The sequence below is a fragment of the Rhinoraja longicauda genome, chromosome 27 (assembly GCF_053455715.1).
Source record: "Rhinoraja longicauda isolate Sanriku21f chromosome 27, sRhiLon1.1, whole genome shotgun sequence".
Classification (NCBI taxonomy): Eukaryota; Metazoa; Chordata; class Chondrichthyes; order Rajiformes; family Arhynchobatidae; genus Rhinoraja; species Rhinoraja longicauda.
In genome coordinates this window covers 6,418,495-6,439,064 of record NC_135979.1, presented here as the reverse complement: position 1 = coordinate 6,439,064, position 20,570 = coordinate 6,418,495, and the positions used below count along the sequence as shown (strand labels likewise).

The window sequence follows — 20,570 nt, the reverse complement described above, 5'->3', positions numbered from 1 at the left end:
GGCTGTGATTGACGGAGGAGCGGACCAATCAGACGGAGAGGTGACCCCTCACCCCGGGGCGGGGGTGGCGGTGGCCAATGAGGAGGCGCGTTGTTGCGAGGTGAGGGGAGGCCCTTGACGACGGGCTGTCGGAGCGGCGGCGACAGCGACGACTAAGAAGAAGTAGAAGATGATTGACCAGAAGCGCAAGGCGCAGGAGATGGCGTTGGTGCTGGCCAAGCGCCCCCGCAACGACCTGCTGCCCCCGGTGCAGGGGGGTCCACAGCAGGCCGTGCTGCAGGCGGTGAGTGAGTGTGGCTCGGCTCAGTTCGGGCCCGGCGGCGGCCACGTTACTGCCGCGCTCCGAACCGAAGATAGACACAAAATGCTGGAGTAACTCAGCGGGACAGGCATCCTCCTTCTTCAATCGTGTGCCTTCTTCAGGCTGAGCTCCAAGCCGGAGTTCGGAGACAGTTTCGTTTAGTTTATTGTCACGTGCACAGTGAAAAGCTTGGTTTTCGTACTATCCCAGTCAGTACACAGTCAGAAAGGCAATACACGATTACAGTCAGTGTACAGGTACACGATAAGGGAATGTGTAGGAAGGAACTGCAAATGCTGGTTTACACCAAAGAAAGACACATCAAGCTGGAGTAACTCAGCACGACAGGCAGCATCTCTGAAGAGCAGGAATAGGTGATGTTTCAGGTCGAGGCCCTTCTTCGGGAATAATAATGTCCAGTGCAAGATGAAGCCAGTAATGTCCAATCAAAGATAGTCCCATGGTCTCCAATGAGGTAGACAGTAGTTCAGGACTGCTCTCATGTTGTGGTAGGATGGTTCAGTTGCCTGATCAGGGACCCTCCCTTTCCCCATTCTGTTTTTACTCACCGGGGCAGACTGGAGACCCTTGTGGTTATTGTCACCCCAGCATTTCCCCTAGAGATGTCAGATTTGTCTGTCTCTGAGCCTAACCAATATCCTGACCATCGTTGATTTGAGTTAACATCTTGTGTAGGAAGGAACTGCAGATGCTAACTTACACTGAAGATAGACATAAAATGCTGGAGTAACTCAGCGGGACAGGCAGGATCTCTGGAGAAAAGGAATATATGATGTTTTGATTTGGGACCCTTCTTCAGACTGTTACATCAGTGACATCCTGTAACTGCATCTTATAATGTCTATCTTTATCGTTGGAGTCAAGAGTGTTTAATTATGTCTGAAGAAGGATCTCGACCCGAAATGTTACCTATCCATGTACTCCATGCAGTGACTAGTGGGGTGCTGCAAGGCTCTGTGCTGGGACCCCAGTTATTTACAATATATATTAACGATTTAGAAGAGGGAATTAATTGTGACCTCTCCAGGTTTGTGGATGACACAAAGCTGGGTGGCAGTGTGAGTTTCAATGAGGATGCTATGAGGCTGCAGGGTGACTTGGATAGGTTGGGTGACTGGGCAGATGCAGTATAATGTGGATACATGTGAGGTTGTCCACTTTGATGGCAAGAACAGGAAGGCAGATTATTATCTGAATGGTGTCAGATTAGGAAAAGGGGAGGTTCAATGAGACCTGGGTAAGTAAGCATGCAGGTACAGCAGGCTGTGAAGAAAGCTAGTGGCATGTTGGCCTTCATTGTGAGAGGATTTGAGTTTAGGAGCAAGGAGGTCCTAATGCAGTTGTACAGGGCCCTGGGAAACCGCACCAGGAGTATTATGTGCAATTTTGGTCTTCTAATTTGAGGAAGGACATTATTGCTATTGAGGGAGTGAGATAAGTAAAAACTTTGCCACCCAGGGAGTTGTGAGTCTGTGGAATTCTCTGCCACTGAAGGCAGTTGAGGCCAATTCACTGGATGTTTTCAAGAGAGAGTTAGATTTAGCTCTTGGGGCTAAAGGAATCAAGGGATATGGGGATAAAGCAGGAATGGGGTACTGAATTTAGATGATCATCCATGATCATATTGAATGGCGGTGCTGGCTCGACCTACACATGCACCTATTTCTCTATGTTTCCAGAGATGCTGCCTGAGCCGCCAAGTTACTCCAGCACTTTGCGTCCTTGGAGCTACGAAATTCCTACTTGAAAGAACATAACAGGCCTATAACACCATAAACGCAGATAATATAAAATAATCAAGAATAAAATAAATTAATAACCGCCAGTGGAACAAACAATTTCCTGGAGGAACTTGCTCTACCCAATTGTCAATCAAGCCCTCCCATATCTGTCTCCAGCTATCATTTGCTGGGCTTTGCCTGTCCCCATCTCTCTTTTGCACCTTTCCTCCCTGTAGTGAAATCTGTCTGAAGAAGGGACTGACCTAAAAAGTGGTCTGTCCATTCCCTCCACAGATACTGCCTGACCTCCTTGAGTTTTGTGTTTTGCTCAAGATTCCAGTATCTGCAGTTGCCTAGTCATCATTTTGCTGCTGGAGGATCTGAGCGAGTTCACGCGGCTCACATTGTAGCCGCAGGGGTCAGCGTTTTTTTCAGGCTGCTGCCACTGACAGGATATGCCTGGTCACTGTGGGACTCCCTTCCCTCTCACCTGCTGCTGCTTCATTCGTGTTGGCTTGCACTTTGTTTGCTCCCCACTACACCACCACATCCTCCTCCTCCTCCTTCCCAGCAGTCGTCAACATCTTCCAAGGTGCAGTATGTCGGTGACTCCGGGGGAGAAGGAGGAGGTAGCGCCAGTGAGGTGGCAGGGGGGGGGGGGGGGGGGGGGGGCGAGTGGACAGAGCAACAAGAGGAGGAGGCGGTGGAGCGGGGAGTGGACAAAACGAGGTCCAACAGGAAGGAGCAGCAGCTGGTGAGGTGGGAGGAAGCCCCACAGTGGCCAAGCATGCCCTGTCAGTGGCAGTGTTCTGAAGAAAGCACAGTTCTCAGGGGCTACAATGTCAGTCACAACAATAGCCGCGTCAACCAATGTGTGGTGAGTGAAGAAAGACTCGCTGGTGCAGGCCAGCGGTATCGGCTCCTAGTTTTAAGGTGAAATGACACAAAGCGCTGGAGCAACTCAGCAGACTGAATCAGTCTGAACAAGAGTGTCACCTATCCATGTTCTCCAGAGATGTGTCTGGCCTGCTGAGTTACTCCAGCACTTTGTGTCCTTTTGTGTATTAACCATCATCTGCAGTTCTTTGTTTCAACTATATACAATGATTATACCGTACTTGGTTATAGCAGACAATGGGTGATAACGAATACCCTCTATGGTACTTTATAATGAGGGTTTACTGTATTTTTAAAAAACCCTCCAAATGCCAAAAGTTCAAATCAGTTTATCCAGGCTAGTATTTCTAAATGCTAAAAAAGTTCAACTAGTCATGGCTCACGAGGCAAATAATATAGTAACTATGCCTAAAAAATGTACCCTGTAATGCTGAGATCAGCAGAAATTGCTAGAAATGCATGCAAGGTGAATTATGAACCAAAATTCCTATTTTAAACAGATCTTGTATAGCCAGTGTTGTTAAAAATAAACGTTTTTTCAGCTTGCCTCAGTTATTGGCATTTTCACTACAGTGAAACTGACATTCTGAATTTTGTAGGTTTGGGATTTGGAAAGGTGTTTGGCAGACATGAACCACAATTCCAAGATGTCAGTGTAATAAACTTGTTGTTTAAGGAGATTGTAGGTTTAAAATTTACGTGTGACTGGCAGATGTCATAGTAAGCCCCCTGGCCATGTACGAATGTAGTGCTGGAAAATTCTCAGCACTTCAAAAAAAAGGTGGCACAGCTGGTCGAGCTGCTGCCTCGCAGCACCAGAGACCTGGGAGGTCATGTTGCAGTTGTAAAAGACGTAGGCGAGGCCACATTTGGAGTATTGTATTCAGTTATGGGCACCATGTTATAGGAAAGATGTTGTCAAGATAGAAGCGATGCAGAGAAGTTTCACAAAGATGTTGCCAGGACTCGAGGGTCTGAGCTATATGGAGAGGTTGAGCAGGCTATGAGTCTATTCCTTGGAGTGCAGGAGGATGAGGGGTGATCTAATAGAGGTGTACAAAATCATGAGAAGAGTAGATCGGGTAAATGCACAGTCTTGCCCAGAGTAGGGGAATCAAGGACCAGAGGACATAGGTTTAAGGTGAGGGGGGGGGGGGAAGATTTATTAAGAACCTAGGGGGGTGACCTTTTCACACAAAGGGTGGTGGGTGTATGGAACGAGCTGCCGGAGGAGGTAGTTGAGTCGGGTATTATCACAACGTTTATGAAACATTTTGACAGGTACAGGCTTAGAGGGATATGGGTCAAATGCAGGCAGTTATTTAGTATAGATGGGACATGTTAGCCAGTGTGGGCAACTTGGGCCAAAGACTCTGGGTTTGATCCTGACCTTGGGATCTGGCTGTGGGGTGTTTGCACGCTCTCCCTGTGACCACGGGTTTCTTGCGGATGCTCCGGTTTCCTCCCACATCCCAATGTGCTGTGGATTTGTTGGTTAATTGGCCTCTGTAAGCTTACCCCTAGCATGTAGAGATTGGATGTGAAAGTGCAATAATAAAGAACTGATTTGAATGGGTGATCAATAGTTAGTTTGGACTTGGTGGGCTGAAGGGCCTGTTTGCATGCTCTACCTTTCAATCAAATAATATTGGGATGATTTTTATTTGCTTTGCCTTTACAAATTTAACTTTATGCAGGAAATTATGGTCTCAATTAATGGTGATTGGAAAAAGTGGATTTTACTGATTTGTACATTTTTCTGAAATGGATCAATAGAATATGATTATTTGAGTAATTTTAATTGAAATGTGCCAATTGACAAAGGTTGCAATACTTGTTTTGCTGTGCATGGCCTCCAGGGAGATTTGTCTCCACAGGTATTTTCTCATGACCACGCTGGTTGTCAACCAAAGCAATTCTCGACAGCATATAATCCTCCAACGCCGCCTCCAACGGAATCCCACTACTGGCCACATCTTCCCATCTCCACCCCTTTCTGCTTTCCGCAGAGACCGTTCCCTCCACAACTCCCTGGTCAACTTGTCCCAAACCACCCTCTCCCCAGGTACTATCCCCAGCAACCGCAGGAGATGCAACACCTGTCCCTTTACCTCCCCCCTCGACTCCATCCAAGGACCCTGACAGTCTTTTCATGTGAGGCAGAGGTTCACTTGCACCTCCTCCAACCTCAACTACTGTATCTGCTGTTCCAGGTGTCAACTTCTGTACATCGGCGAGACCTAGTGCAGGCTCGGCGATCGTTTTGCTGAACCTTAGTCCACCTTACCCTACCTGATCTCCCGGTTGCTCAGCACTAACTCCCCCTCCCATTCCCAATCTGACTTTTCTGTCCTGGGCCTCCTAATTGGAGGACCAGCACCTCATATTTCGCTCGGGTAGCTTACACCCCAGCGGTATGAACATTGATTTCTCTAACTTCAAATAATCTTTGCTTTCCCTCTCTCTCCATCCCCTCCCCCTTCCCAGTTCTCCCACCAGTCGTACTCTCTGCGACTACATTCTATCTCCTTCCCTCCCTCTCCCCTGACGTCAGTCTGAAGAAGGGTCTCGACCCGAAACGTCACCCTTTCCTTCTCTCCAGAGATGCTGCGCTGTTACTCCAGCATTTTGTGTCTACCTAGAGCAATTCCCTAGTTCCACTCATTAGCCCATGTCAAAAACAGAAACTGAATGAGCGATGGTTGTTTCCGTCAAGGACCCATTTTAGAATAGATTTAGTTGCAGCAAGGGGAAGTGGAGAGAACAGACGGGACATCTGTGATAGGCTCCATTCAAAATTGTCACGGTAACAAATCAGCAATTGGAGCAAAATGATAGACCTAATTTGGTACAGCCACATCTATTGGACAGGGGGGGAAAAAGGAAAAACATTTACGTGAAATTGTTTAAATGAATATTAAGTTCCAAGCATTGTAACATACCCACTTGATCGATGAGATGTTGTTACTTGAGCTTTTGTTGGGGGCAGTGTGGGAGGTTGAAGACCGAGGGAGTGGGATGGAGAATTAAGGTGACTGTGACTGGGAGCTTGGGATATCCTTCACAGACTGAATGACGGTATTCTGCGAAGCGATCACCCTATCTATATTTGGACCTTTCATACAGTTTAAGTTGGAGGTTTGTTGAGAGGTTTCCATTTTCCCATGGCCTATGCAAAATGGGGGACACGGTGAAAGTAGTTATCTTGGAGTCACTAAAATTACTGATCATTTTGTCTTTTGATTTTCTGCCAATCATATAGGGGCCCCCAAGAACCTCGAGTCTTCAAGCTCCCATAATGCTTTTAACGGGTCACGAGGGAGAAGTTTATTGTTGTAAATTTCACCCGAATGGATCAACACTGGCATCTGCAGGATTTGATCGACTCATATGTAAGTGAGAGCAATTATTTAATTGCATTTCTGTTTTGAACTGTTTTCTGTCATTACGAACCACAGTATTTGGTAGGTATAACTGAGATTTATTTATGTTTGAAACTACAGGATTTATTGTTTCATTAATGGTGATGCAGTTTTTGTTTTACTGCATCAATTGGAAGCCAAAGTTTAAATTCTCTACTTTGGTGTAATTGAATGGTGCAAGTATGAGGTCTTTGAAACCAAGGAACATTATAATACTTTCACAATGGGTGAAATAATGCAAATTGTGGCGGAACAAAGTGATGGAAGCTTTAGTATGTATATTGCTGAAAATTAGGCACAAAAAGTAACCATTAATGGAATGTTGGCCTTTCTCAATAAAATTGGAATTCAACCATTAGAAAATGAGCCTATTTTTAGAGCATCTTCATCATAATCCACATAGAATCGATCCACTAATTGCCACGATGATAACAGTATCCAATTTTATACATCTAGCAAATGGTTTTAAGAGGTTCATAAATTTCTATTCACTTGTGGCTGAAATATACTCGAAACAAGATGCTTAAAATGATATCGATTTGATAAGTGGTTACATAAAGATCTATACTCTCAAAGTAAATCAGTAGAATTGCAAGATTTGAAAATTAGCACGTTAACAAAGCATTTTTTTCTCAGAAAATGAGCAGAGATCCAGGATGTCCTCTCAAATAGATGTCATGAAGTCATGTAATAAGAGCAGAATTAGGCCATTCGACCCATCAAGTCTACTCCAACATTCAATCATGGCTAATCTATCTCTTCCCTCCTAACCCCGTTCTCCTGCTTTCTCCCTATAACCCCTGTCGATGGAGTGTTTATGGATATGTGAGTCAAAGATGGGTAAATGGATTGAGGCACGAATCAGCCATGGTCTGATATGTTGGCATGATATTTGTGAGTGGAAAATGTTTATCGTCTCGTTTGAATGTTAAAAACACCCATCAGAGCAAATGTAGGGCTTTGTTTGTGGCTTTGTGTATCTGGTGACGTTGAGCTGTGTAACATAAGAATTTATGATTGGTTGTATGGTGACTAGTTTTAGCTGATAAATTGTGACTCTTATTAAAGCTGCTTTGCGTACACCCTGAGCTTATTTGAAATCAAACAGGAAATGGTCCGCATGGCACCATTCTAATCATTCCGTTTGAAAAATATCAAATTTGAAGCATTTAAAATCATCTTCTGTCAAAGGTGTTCGATAAATACTCCGTCCCTGCACCCTGCTAGAGTATTTACCATCAGAGTAGCTAGCCGTAGCTAGCTAGCCTTTGATCAATTTGCTTGTAAAATCAAGAAACGGCTCACAACAAAGGTTCGGACCTCAACAATATCCTGGCTGTGCTGTGGTATTCAGAACCAGCTTTGCCACTTACCAAAACACTGCCATCTACTCCATAAATATGGGGACGTTTTTGATTAGGGGGAGCATGATAATGGTGTTCCTGAGGGTCATCCGGTGAGGTGGGTAGAATTGAGAAATAAGGAGGGGGCGATCACAGATGGGATTTTACAATTGACCCTTTTATCAGTGGAAGTTACAGGAGGAAATATGTAGGGAAATCGCTTATAGCTGCAAGAATAATGTGATTAATAACTATGAGATATTTTAGCTGCAGATATTTGAAGGAACACAGTAAAGCATAAGGCCATATAAGAAAATAACTGCAGATGCTGGTACAAATCGATTTTGAAGAAGGGTCTCGACCCGAAACGTCACCCATTCCTTCTCTCCCGAGATGCTGCCCGACCTGCTGAGTTACTCCAGCATTTTGTGAATAAAGCATAAGGCCATTTGGTCTAATGGCATACAGATGTTTTGACCCTGTGAACTTCCATGCTTTTTTTTTTCTCTGAGAATGCTGCTCGACTGAATGATTTTCTGGTAGTTTCTGTTCAAATTTGTAGTATGTTTGATGCATTATCTTGCTTTAGATTTATGCTGTCTGCAGGTGGCTGAAAGCATCTGTAAAACGCAGTGTGCTGGAGGAACTCATTGGGTCATTTAGCATCTGTGCAGGGAATGGATAGATTCCAATCGGTCTGAAGAACATGTGTCCTTTCCCTCCACAGATGCTGCCTGACCCGCTGTGTTCTTCCAGCATTCTGTGTTTTGCTCAAGATTCCAGCATCTGCTGTTTCTTGTGTCTCTGTGGCTAAAAGCTTGTGTTGTTTTGGAAAGTCCACAAAGCCCATGTAGTTTGAACCTTCATGTATTGTCTTTTGCTCCTTTCAGTATTTTGGAATGTGTTTGGCGAATGCGATAATTATGCTACATTGAAAGGTCACAGTGGAGCAGTGATGGAATTGCATTATAACACAGATGGCAGGTACTGTAATATTATACTTGTCATAATTCTGTGGCCTGATTTCTTTATTGATTAAAACTGTTCTTTATCAACATGTCTAATTTTCCAGTCCAGTGAAACTGTTCCAGCAGCAATTTTTCTAAAGATTGATTCAAAATCTCCAAAACTGCTCATTTTTATTTCATCACAAAACAAATGCACCATTCAACAAGCTTGCCTCTCCCTATGCTTTGTTGATTTCACCATCTCACGAATCTCAAAATTACTTTTCTGCCTTCTTCTCTTTGTATGGTTTAAAATTTAGTGTCAAATTACTTTAGTTTATTATGGTCACAGAGCACAGAAACGGGCTCACCGAGTCCATGTTGACCATCGGGCAATCATTTTCACTAATCCTATGCTAATTCCTTTTTATTCTTTCCATATTCCTCTCCACTCTCTTTTTCATTCTCCCCCCCCCCCCCCCCCCCAATTCTAAACCTGTTCACTTAGTGCAATTAACCGACAAACCCACGTGCTTTTGGAATGTTAGAGGAAACCCACACAATCGCGGGAGAATGTGCAACATTGACACAGACAATACTAGTGTCACAATTGAATAGGTTATCTGGAGTTGATGCAAAAGGTTACCATTTCAGATTGATGACCTTTCATCAGATTTGCTTTTCAATCACTCTGTATTGTCCCTCTTTTATACCAATTGAGTCACCTATTCACACCTCTGTCATTCTGGTACAGGCATTGAGGAGAGATGGCTGTAAGGCATTGCGTTGAGCAGAAGAATCAGAAAAGAACAAAAGAATCAGAAAAATTAACTGCATTTCACCAAATAAAATAAAGTGCACATCAATTAATAAAATTATATATTTTCCCACCTTCATCTACTTCTGTTGGCCTATTGTTCATCGATTTACTTTGATTTGTTTTATTCTCAGCATGCTTTTTTCAGCATCAACAGACAAAACTGTAGCAGTGTGGGACAGTGAAACGGGTGAAAGAATTAAGAGACTGAAAGGTCACACATCCTTTGTGAATTCGTGTTATCCAGCCAGAAGGGGACCACAGTTGGTCTGTACAGGAAGCGATGACGGAACAGTGAAGGTGATCACAATTTAACATTTGGGGCACTCTGAGATTTTCTGATCCTCTGGTTTACCAAAATCAGTAAAAACTAGTTGTTGTTCACAAGTTCAAAAGAACTGAAAGGTACTAGCACAAAAGAAGTATATTCTACATTTATGTCTGAATATTTGAGTCCTGCTGATGATTGGAGTTTATCTAATGAAATCTGGCTGTATATGTCCCAGATTTTTGCCTTGGGTCTGCTGAATTTTCATATTTTAATTTTAAATGCAGTTCAATGTTATCATTAACTCAAGTGAAAGGATGAAGTTGCAAGGGGTTTGCTGTAATTTTCGCTTCCGATGATTGTTGATTTATTCCTTGTTGGAAAGTGTGCATTGGGTAAGAATGAGATTTATGTGGATATTGTGCCTTATCCCATTGACAGCCAGAGTCTGGTTTTGTACATCGGGAATTACCATTTGAACAAGCATTAGATTATTGAACTGTAGTCTTAAAAGTGTTAACTATCAAAAAACAGAAAAATATGAAAGATATATTGGCTGGACTACATACTTGCAAGCTGTAATTGCTAAAATTTGTGAAAGGTGATGTTAAGATTAAAGGAAGATTATTTTTTAATAGCAAATGTATAGTATTCTGAAGGACTTTCTCTTTTGCCCTTTACAGTTTATCCTTCACCTTGCTTACTACTTTTGTAATTCAAAATGTATGGCAACAGCTAAATTGTATTTATTTTTCTGAACCCAGTTATGGGACATTCGGAAGAAGGCTGCAATCCATACGTTTCAAAACACGTACCAAGTACTAGCAGCGACATTTAATGACACAAGTGATCAGATTATCTCTGGTGGTATTGATAACGACATTAAGGTAAGATGCACTTTGGAGTGAATCATTTATTTGTAGGAATGTAACACTAAAATCATAATTAAAAGTATTTAAAAAAAGCAAAGGCTGATTTAAAAAAAAAAAATTCTTAGCTTTTGCTCTTTTCATAACGTGACCTTGTATTTCCATCATTTTCATTTTTGATTGAACACTGACGTGGTTTGATTTTGTGTTTAATAAGTAGGTTTCTATAGAAATAGGTCAAATGATTTGGAACCGACAAAATATTTTGTGCTCCAACATTCTGCTTAACACATCCCATGGTGGTATTATCAAAACCTGTTGTGCGGCTTTTGATGCTGTCCAGTAGAAAACCCATGGGTGTTTTTGTGAAAAGCTCTTGTTCTAGTGAATTGTTTATTCCTCAAAGGAAATTTTCGATACCTCATCTCAATGCCCATGATATTTTAATACAACACTATGCTGTATTGTAGGCCACAGCTAATTCTTATCCTGTTGTTGTCCAACTCTGATTTTTCAGTAGGGGTTAGCTGGAGGGTGCTAGGATGGGAAGTTTACCTGGGTTCAGGGGTGCAGTGCTACTGGAGCGCTGCTCCAGCACCTCCTGTAAAAAAAAAAAGCCAAAATAAACCGGGGAATTTTAACTAGCGGGCAATTTAACAGCGGCCGCTCCGGCCCCGGTGACAGCTCCGGCACCTAAAACATTAGTGCTGCAACACTGCCTGGGTTAGCTAGTGTCTTGAATTTCTGTGTTTTATTTGGTTTCATATTCTAAGAATATTTTGAAGTTCTTAGATTTAGGCCCAGCAACTCTGAAGGAATGACAATACATTTACAAGTCAGAATGTTGTATAACTTGGTGGAGAATCTGGAGATGGTGTTGATTCCATGTCCCTGAAGCTATTGTTCTAGTTGGTAGAATTGGCAGGTTTGGAAGGTGATCTTGTGATCTTGGAGTAGCCAGGACAAGTAACTGCATTGCATTTTGTCGATTATATATCCTCTGGTCACCGATCTCTGGCAGTGGAGAGAGTGGATTTTAATGGTGTTGGCAGGGTCCCAAACAAAGAGCCTGCCTCACCCGGGATGGTTTTGAGATTGAGTGTAGCAGGAGCTCCACACCCCCCCCCAGCATTGATTTGTGTTTGCAGATGGATGGATGTTTGGATGTGAGGAGGTACGTCACTTGCTCTAGCCTCTGATCTTTTCTTGTGCTTGTTCAGTTCAGTTTCTGGGATTGTTTGATTAAATATATGGCCAGTCTGAAGCAAGATTGTCGGTACTTCAGCCAGTGTATTGACTGGTCCCATGGCCTGTGCTGTATCCAATGCATTAGCTATTTCTTAATGTCATGAGGCGTGAATGGAATTGACCAAAGACTGGCTTCTCTGATGGTGATGCTAGGAGGAAGCCAGTATAGATCATGCACCATGCATTTTTGACCTAACATGGTTGCAAATGTATCTTTGGCCTTCACATGTCAATGGTGCTGTTACCTTGGGATAGTTGTTTATTTGTCCACTATTCACAATGAAACATGGTAGGATTTAATTCAATGCTTGTAAGATGACTTGGTTTTGCCTATTGCACTCTGCTTTTATTGTTTAGCATGCATGTAGTTGTATATTGCCACTTCAAATTTGCACCTCAATGTTACTTTGCAGCATGCCCTTCACAATCTTAATTAAACCATGGTTATTGCTCTTGGCTTAATGGTTATGGCAGAGAGAGAGATATGCTGGGCCATATTGTGGGGCTGTATGTTGCTGCTGCTCATGGTTAACAGCACGCTGCAGAGTCCAGCTTTGAGCTACTTCAGATTGTATTGGAGAGCTGCCAGAAGTCACTATCATCTGCAGACTAAATCGGATATTCTTTAGAATTTAGCCAGCTCAGTCAGTGGCAGTGCTGCCTATTCGCTCCTGGTGATTGACAAAATATCCCGCTCCAAATTGTTAAACAACATCCAGTGTGCATTTATTGGCAATGAACAAGATTGAACTCTATATGCCCCTTCTCATTGCACTGTCTGCTGTCAAGATATCAAAGCTGCAATCCATGAAATGTCCTACGTGCACTCCATACCAATTGGAATGGGAGAACATTGACGGAAGGGAACAAAATTACCGTATCACGAAGAAGGGTCTCGACCCGATACGTCACCCATTCTCTCCAGAGATGCTGCCTGTACCGCTGAGTTACTCCAGCATTTTGTGTCTTCCTTCGATTTAAACCAGCATCTGCAATTCTTTCCTACAAACCGTATCATGCTTATGTTTCTGAACATAGTTTATTCTCTGGTTTGGGATCTTGCACATTTGGAATTGAAGGGCAAGTCACCTTGTCTTTTCTATCTTCATTTTGCTTACCCATCACTGAAGCTGTTCAAGGGAAATAAGTCCGATGTGAAACTGTCGCAGAAGACCCTTGGATTTGAACATCTTAAGAGGATCACGATCTAATCTATTTTATAAGGAATGCTGTGTACATTGTATCCATTGTACATTGAATAAAACTCTTGAAAAACCAGTCAGAACCATTGCCAAAAATAAGAAACCTAGACATGAATTGATCATATAGATTAACTATCACAGTTAACTATATGTTGAAACAGTGATCTCGAAATAATTTTTAGAAAAGCTACACTGCATTTGTAGGAAGATGTCCATATTCTGATACATGATGTAGAATCCAGAGTATAAATGCAAAATGGATGTGATTTTAAAACTCATGGCCTTGTTTGCTTTGCCGTAAACACCAGCAATAAAAGAAAATCTGTTATTGTAGATTTTGAGACTTTCTTAAATACTACAGTGATCAATTACCTACCAATGTGAACTTTTCAATTTAGGTTTGGGACCTCCGACAAAACAAATTAATTTATACCATGCGTGGTCATACAGACTCGGTAACTGGCTTGGCTCTAAGTGGGGATGGCTCTTATCTTCTTTCTAATTCTATGGACAATACAGGTAAGAACATTTGTCTTTCTAAAGAAGAAGAATTAGCCTTTTGATTCAGTAAACTTGGAGAATGAAGACATGAGTTGATAAAAATCCTGTGACTTTTTGGAAATCTTATATGGATGAAAGGTTGCTGTTTGCATAGTTATCAATAGCTTATCAGTAGTTTCAGTAGGTTATCACATCCAGTTGATGTCTCAAAATAACTTTTACAGATCCATTGAATGACCTCTTTTTTTCAAGAAGGCAACTTTGCTTTGCCTGAAAATTTGCTCACAAGATCTCACAAATGGTGTCATTGAATGTTACAGCCCAGATGGTGGGCATTGTGTATGTGCCAGTTCCTTGTCAAAATTATCTGGCTCAACTGTCCTTTCCCTACTTCTCTAAAGCCATTCATGTTCCAGGTTCACTCCATTTTGAATATTACTGATGAACTTGCTTTTGCAGTGCTTTTAAGACACAGCTTTCCAAATAATTGATGAAAACACAACGTTCCATCATCAAATTAATGCACATATTGCCGTATTATTTAGGTTATAAACTGACATCTTGGAATAGTACTGGAATCTAGAATCGCCTCCGTTCCAGCGAAAATGACAATTCATTTGGACAAATGCCATCTGCTTAATGTTTGCCCACTGAAGGTGTGCTAACAGTGGCCAACCAGTTGTAATGAGCTAACTGCTTGGATCCGAAATCATACCTGCAAATTGGCAACCTAGCAGAATATGAAACATTGAGAACATTATGCTATAATTTCTTTCCATCCTGTTCCTGGTGCAACCACACCACACCTCTACTCAAATTGCCAGAGTTCCTTTTTGAAGTTTCCCAAAATGGGGGTAGGTGAACAAAGTGAAGCTGCCTTGTGTTTTGTTTTGCCTTTTTGGTGTTGTGCTCTGGTAAATGAATGAAGATTGAAGCGAGCCAAACAATAAACTATGGTGGGTGAGGTTGCTGGGAATCTTTATTGCTTATGCTGCATTTTTATTAAAAAAATACTTCTGAATAAAGCAAAAGTAGATTGCAAACTATGATTTGATTTGCAGTGCGAGTCTGGGATGTGAGACCATTTGCTCCAAAAGAGAGATGTGTAAAAATATTCCAAGGCAATGTGCACAACTTTGAAAAGGTATGTGTCTTTATTTTCAATTAAAACTGTGTTCGCATGGTCAATCAAAAATAACGTAATGGCATCACTGTACTTTGAGAACATGAAGCAGGAATTTCATCTATATTTTGGAATTTGTAACACGATCATTGGATTTATTTTCGCTGAGAACGGAAAACTAAATTAAAACAACATGGTGGTGTAGCGATAGAGCTGCTGCCTTACAGTGCAATATCTTACATAGACCCAGATTTGATCCTGAGTACGGGTGCTTGTCTGGACAGAGTTTGGACATTCTCCCCATGACCTGCGTGGGCTTTCTCCGAGAGCTCCAGTTTCCTCCCATACTCCAAAGACATACAGGTTAATTGGTAGGCTAATTGGCGGTGAAAATTGTAAATTGTCCCTCGTGTATGATAATGTTAGTGTGTGGGGATCGCTGGTCGGGGTGGACTCGTTGGGCCAAAGGGTTTGTATCTCTAAACTAATAAACTAAACTAACACTTTTAATTATTATTCTGATTTTGATGATCATAGCTGGTTACATTCAAAGCTTAATGATTTCTGATTTGATAATATAAACAAGTGCTGTAGATCATGGAGTATTTTATGGTGTATAATTTTAATATTTGGAATCAGTTGCTTTGTGAATTATTGTTCAACTGAGGAGTAAACATTTAGGTTGCAAGTTGGAATACGTCTGTTTTTATATGAATGCGCTTATGCCAAATATGATGACATGCAATCTATTTTAGAACCTCTTGAGATGTTCATGGTCAACTGATGGGAGCAAGATAGCAGCTGGATCTGCAGACAGGTGAATATCATTTCATAAGCACTGATCTTTCCTTATACATTTATCATTCATTTGCATTTGATTTAGTTTAAATAATAACTCTTATCAGGCCTTGGGCTGTATGTATTATCTTTAAATATATCATTTACCTGATAACTGAAATGTGTTTGTAATGTCAGGAATAAAGAGTGATGGAAATCATTTCAATTTCATTTGTGAAGTAATAGGAAATGATTAAGTTCACTGCAACAATATTTTGCTTAACAGCGCGTAACAGCTTGTGGCGAAAGCCTGCAGGTTCTAAAATTCAGGCTGAATTAAATAATCTTTGTAATTTAAAGCTGTTGAAAATGAAAAAAAGATTATTAAACCCCTCAGCAGTGAATGTTGACATTATTTCTTTTAGGTTTGTGTATGTCTGGGATACAACATCACGAAGAATTCTGTATAAGTTACCAGGACACGCAGGCTCAGTGAATGAGGTGGCATTTCATCCTGAAGAACCGATCAGTAAGTGTTGTATTATTGGGATGCTTTCAGAGAGGTTAAACAAAGGTTCTAAGATGTCTTGTGTCGGCGCTGAAATGGAGCGGGCGTTTGTATCCTAGCTTCTGCCGCTGATTATTTGATGGCTTCTAGTCGCTATCGTTCAATGGTTCTTTCTTGTCACCTATGCACTGCACAGTGAAATTCTAACCCGCACACTTATGAGTCGCCATATTTTGGCGCGATTTACAGAAGTCCACAAAGTCCAGTCCACAAGCTCGATGTACTGGAGCGTCTCCCGACCCAGGTAAGCCCCAGGGGCCTCCTCCATCACTCTCAACCATCTTGACCTGCGATCCGACGTCCCTCTCCTCGCCCAACCGCCTCTGTGTCCCGGGGGCGCCTCCTTCAGCCGACCTTGAAGGCGCTGGAAGCATTACCCCGATCCCTCTCCTACCCCTAACCTACTTCTACTCTAAAACCCTTGCTGTCATTCATTGACTGTAAAGCACTTCAAAATATATCAATAGCACAGATGTTAGATTAAAAATGTTCTCCCTTTTTCTGTATATGCAAAAGATTCCTTACTGATTTTGTGCTCAGACTCATTATCATATCATATATATACACAGCCGGAAACAGGCCTTTTCGGCCCACCAAGTCCGTGCCGCCCAGCGATACCCGTACATACACATATTCTATGATTGGAGAAAATACTGAATTATTTGTAATGTAATAAACTTTATGAGCGTGTAATTTCAATCTGTTTGATGTTTTGCCAGAAACAATTCCTTTGGTAGGCTTGCTGCTGTGATCGCATTAACCCCTATTAATGTTCGCTTTTTTTAATGCAGTGAAGCTTTTGTTGCATCCAAATAATGGTAGATAAAACAGTATTTCAGAACAACTGCAATTCAGTTTTATAATTTATGAGTGGTTGTTGCATTGACAGATCGTTGTTTTTATTCCTTCAGTTCTATCTGCATCGAGTGATAAAAGACTCTACCTTGGAGAGATTCAGTGAAGAGGAACAGCCTGTGCAGAGGAACCCGTTACTGCCCAGAAACTGTTTGATTCCCAGGGAAAAAGTAATGCCAAGTTTAAAAATATGTATGTACATATACACACGACTTGTGTTTCATGACGAGGCAAATGAGCCTGGCAGTTCATGCATTCAGCAATGTGAATGCAAACTCGTTGTTTCTGAATCTGAATCTACACAGTTTCTGTACTTGGAAATCCTGGCCTGGGTTTCAGTTTCATAATATGACTGTATAGTGCTTTTTATATTGGGGGAAAAATAAATTGACATTTCTTTTGCTTAAAACAATGCCTGGAAGTTGGTGTGAACAGTGGATGAAAATGTCCTTCATTTCTAATAATTATATAGAATAAGCATCACTAATACTAGACTAGATATTTTAGTTTACATTTTTCAACACTTAACTGATTACTAGTTTAATTCTAATTGTTGAATATAATTTCCTTGTGAAAGAATCTTGATTTCACACTTCTACATTTAGTTCGTTCTAGTTTAAGATATGGATGCATTGGTTTATTACATGTACCAAATGAAGAACTTTATTTCTGTGTAATCCAGTCAAGTCATGCACAAGTATAACATAGTGCAAAGAGACAGATACCAGAGTGTAGAATATAGCATTATCGTGTTAGAGTTACACGGACCTCCCAATCCTTACGAATTTGGCGGAAGGTTTCCGCTTTCTTATTTCATTTCCGCCATTCCGATTTCTCCTCACATTTTTCTGCAAAACAGTCGGTAATTTCAATTTGTCAATTTGGCCACTCGATATATGCCAGATGGTATAGGATTGATTGAAATTACCGACTGTTTTCGGATGGTCAATATCCATGCGTTGTATTGCGATCCTTGTTAGCACGGTCACAGACTCGCGCTCTGAAATCCTTCCGTATGCTTAGTCGAGTAGCATATATCAACATGTGCGTCACCATGGGAGCCATCGGCGACGACAATCGGGGATATATAGCGCATTAACAGTTGCGGACAATAGAGTACGCATGCAGATCCATCTGCTGTCAGTACTGTTTACACCGTGTATGCGTACGTCCGGATAGCCGTGTGACCAAAACCAAGATGAGAGCAAGCATGTCTACAAGAACATTCAGTGGCTTGCTTGTTCAAAAACATTTCATGATCTGAAGCGGAAGAGGAGTGGGACTGATGAGAGTGCTAGTTGTTCAACTATAAGTGTAGGCTTCAACTAAAGCCAACATGCAGAGCGAGTATGTCTTCAATGAAATTAGGTATGTGCAGTTTTAAATGAAACTCTTTCTTCATAACTTAGTCATACATTTTATGACCATTGTTCTTTTATTCAATATCAAGAGAATTGGGATGTGTAAGGAAAAAGCAAAATAGAAAAAACAAAACAAAATCATTTTTCTTTGTGTTGTAAATAGTATTTCTGTTCAATAACCTTTCTATAAATAGCAGAATATACTCATGATAGGCCTGACATTGTACATGTAGTCCAAGAACTACAGACTGTTGGAAATAAGTCGTTTTTCACACATGAATGTAGCGCAATGCGTATGCGCATTTGGCCTGCATACTTATTGTTTGCTGAAAAGTTGCATTACGTGCCATATTATGAATTTTGATGTAAAATTCTGAATTTTGGACATCAAAATTATGAATTTATGAAATCAAATGTTGGGAGGTCTGGTTACAGGGAAAGTGCAGATTAAAATAAAATGTGTAAGGCTCGAAATGAGGAAGGTTGGAAGACCAGGACCATGCCCCACCTTATGTGAGGATCATTCAGTAATCCAATAACATTGGGGGAGAAGCTGTTCCTGAATCTGGTGGTATTTGCTTTCAAGTTTTTGCATCTCTTACCCAACAGGAGGTGGTAGAAGAAGGATTGGTTGGGCAGAAAATTGTCTTTGATTATTTTGGCTGCTTTCCCAAGGCAGTGTGAAGTGTAGATTCAGTCGATTGGGGTGGAAACTAGCTTTTGTGACGAACTGGGCTACAACTGCAGCTCCCTTCAATTCCCTGCAGCTTTGGGCAGTGCTGTTGCCAAACCAAGCTGTGATCCATCCCATGAGGAGTCTTTATTCTGTAGAGGTTGGTAATTGTTGGAGACATGCCAAACTTCCTTAGTCTTTGAGGAAGTAGAGGCATTGGTGTGCTTTCCTGACCGTGGCTTCAATATGGTTGGTCCAGAACAAATTGTTGGAGATATTTACGCATAGGAACCTGAAGCTCTCAACCATTTCACTTTGACACTATTGATGCTGTCCCTGCTTCCTGAAGTCAATAACTCCCTTGTCTTGCTGGAAGAGGGTGCTGCCTCTTTCTTCCCTGTCCTCAGTGTTGTCATTGATGGATCCGGCCCACTATAGTGAGGTCATCTGCAATCTCATAAATGGAGTTGAGTAGAATTTGGCCGTGAGTGCAGATCAAAGGTAGTCGGGCTGAAAGCGCACGTTTGTGGGGCACCAATGTTGAGAATTATCATGGAGGATATTTTAATGCCTATCCTCACCAATTGTGGTCTTTGGGTCAGACAATAGACAATAGGTGCAGGAGTAGGCTATTCGGCCCTTCGAGCCAGCATCGCCATTCAATGTGATCATGGCTGATCATTCTCAATCAGTACCCCGTTCCTGCCTTCTCCCCAAACCCCCTGACTCCGCTATCCTTAAGAGCTCTATCTAGCTCTCTCTTGAATGCCAGGAAGCGGATCAACCAGTTGCAGTGAGGTGTGCAGGGGGTGAGTTTGGATGGGATTATGGTGTTGAATGCAGAGCTATGGACAATAAATTGGAGTCTGACGTATGTCTGGAACTCTAGCCTGGCTGGAGCTGACAGATCCGTTCCCATAGCCAACGTCCGTGACCGACCAGCTGTGGCCAGGGCTCTGGAACTGCAGCCCAGTTGGAGCCGGCTGATCCATTCCTGACCATAGCTGACTTCCACGGCCGGCTTTGCGGGCCGGTATCTCCCCTCCAAGGCCGTGATCCAGCAAAGCGGATAATACGACAATGCTCTGGAACCAATGCAGCTGGAAAGTCAGTGGTGGACCTATACTTAACTCCAGAGGTACACCAATATGGTTAATTCATAACTGGCCATTAAGGTGCCAGCTGGCCACTGGAACTTAAAGCAAGAATAAAATGGATCCAGTGTAGAATCTGACATGACAAAGGCACATGGAGCACAATTAGTGCTGCAAAGCCTTTATCGGTCAAAGCAGTGATTTTCAAAAGCAGTGTCGGATGAGTTGAACAAGCGAGCAACATGCCGTATCATTATACCTTTCTAGCCTCTGGCTCAAACTCTTCTGTAACTCTGCCTGATGCATTCTATTCTGGTAGACTCAACCAGCCATAGGTGGTCATAAAAAGCTGGAGTAACTCAGCGGGTCAGGCAGCCCTTCTTCAGACCCGAAACGCCAGAGATGCTGCCTGACATGCTGAGTTACTCCAGCTTTTTGTGTCTGTCTTCGGTTTAAGCCGGCTTCTGCAGTTCCTCCCCACACACATAGGTGGTGACAGTGTTAAACGGGAATGAATGACTGCGAGTATTCTCCTCATTGATCGGACTGCATTAATTCTCAT

At 42.0% G+C, this 20,570-nt stretch overlaps 1 protein-coding gene across 1 annotated transcript; it reads left to right on the top strand.

Annotated features, from left to right (window-relative positions):
* The first annotated feature begins 109 nt into the window (after positions 1–109).
* On the top strand, positions 110–17,286 carry snrnp40 (small nuclear ribonucleoprotein 40 (U5)). Its single transcript, XM_078422897.1, has 10 exons — positions 110–283; positions 6,203–6,332; positions 8,596–8,689; positions 9,604–9,769; positions 10,502–10,624; positions 13,455–13,575; positions 14,619–14,701; positions 15,436–15,497; positions 15,883–15,986; positions 16,937–17,286. Exons 1-10 carry the CDS (start codon positions 170–172, stop codon positions 16,984–16,986), a joined length of 1,047 nt encoding a protein of 348 aa, XP_078279023.1. The 5' UTR covers positions 110–169; the 3' UTR covers positions 16,987–17,286.
* Positions 17,287–20,570: the final 3,284 nt, after the last annotated feature.

What these genes read in the sequence shown, in the direction of transcription:
- snrnp40 (XM_078422897.1), top strand. Translation starts at nt 170, where the DNA reads ATGATTGACCAGAAGCGCAAGGCGCAGGAGATGGCGTTGGTGCTGGCC. An exon ending in ATGTGCACAACTTTGAAAAG is followed by an intron (nt 14,702 to 15,435) that starts GTATGTGTCTTT and finishes AATCTATTTTAG; the next exon opens with AACCTCTTGAGATGTTCATG. An exon ending in TCATCCTGAAGAACCGATCA is followed by an intron (nt 15,987 to 16,936) that starts GTAAGTGTTGTA and finishes TTATTCCTTCAG; the next exon opens with TTCTATCTGCATCGAGTGAT.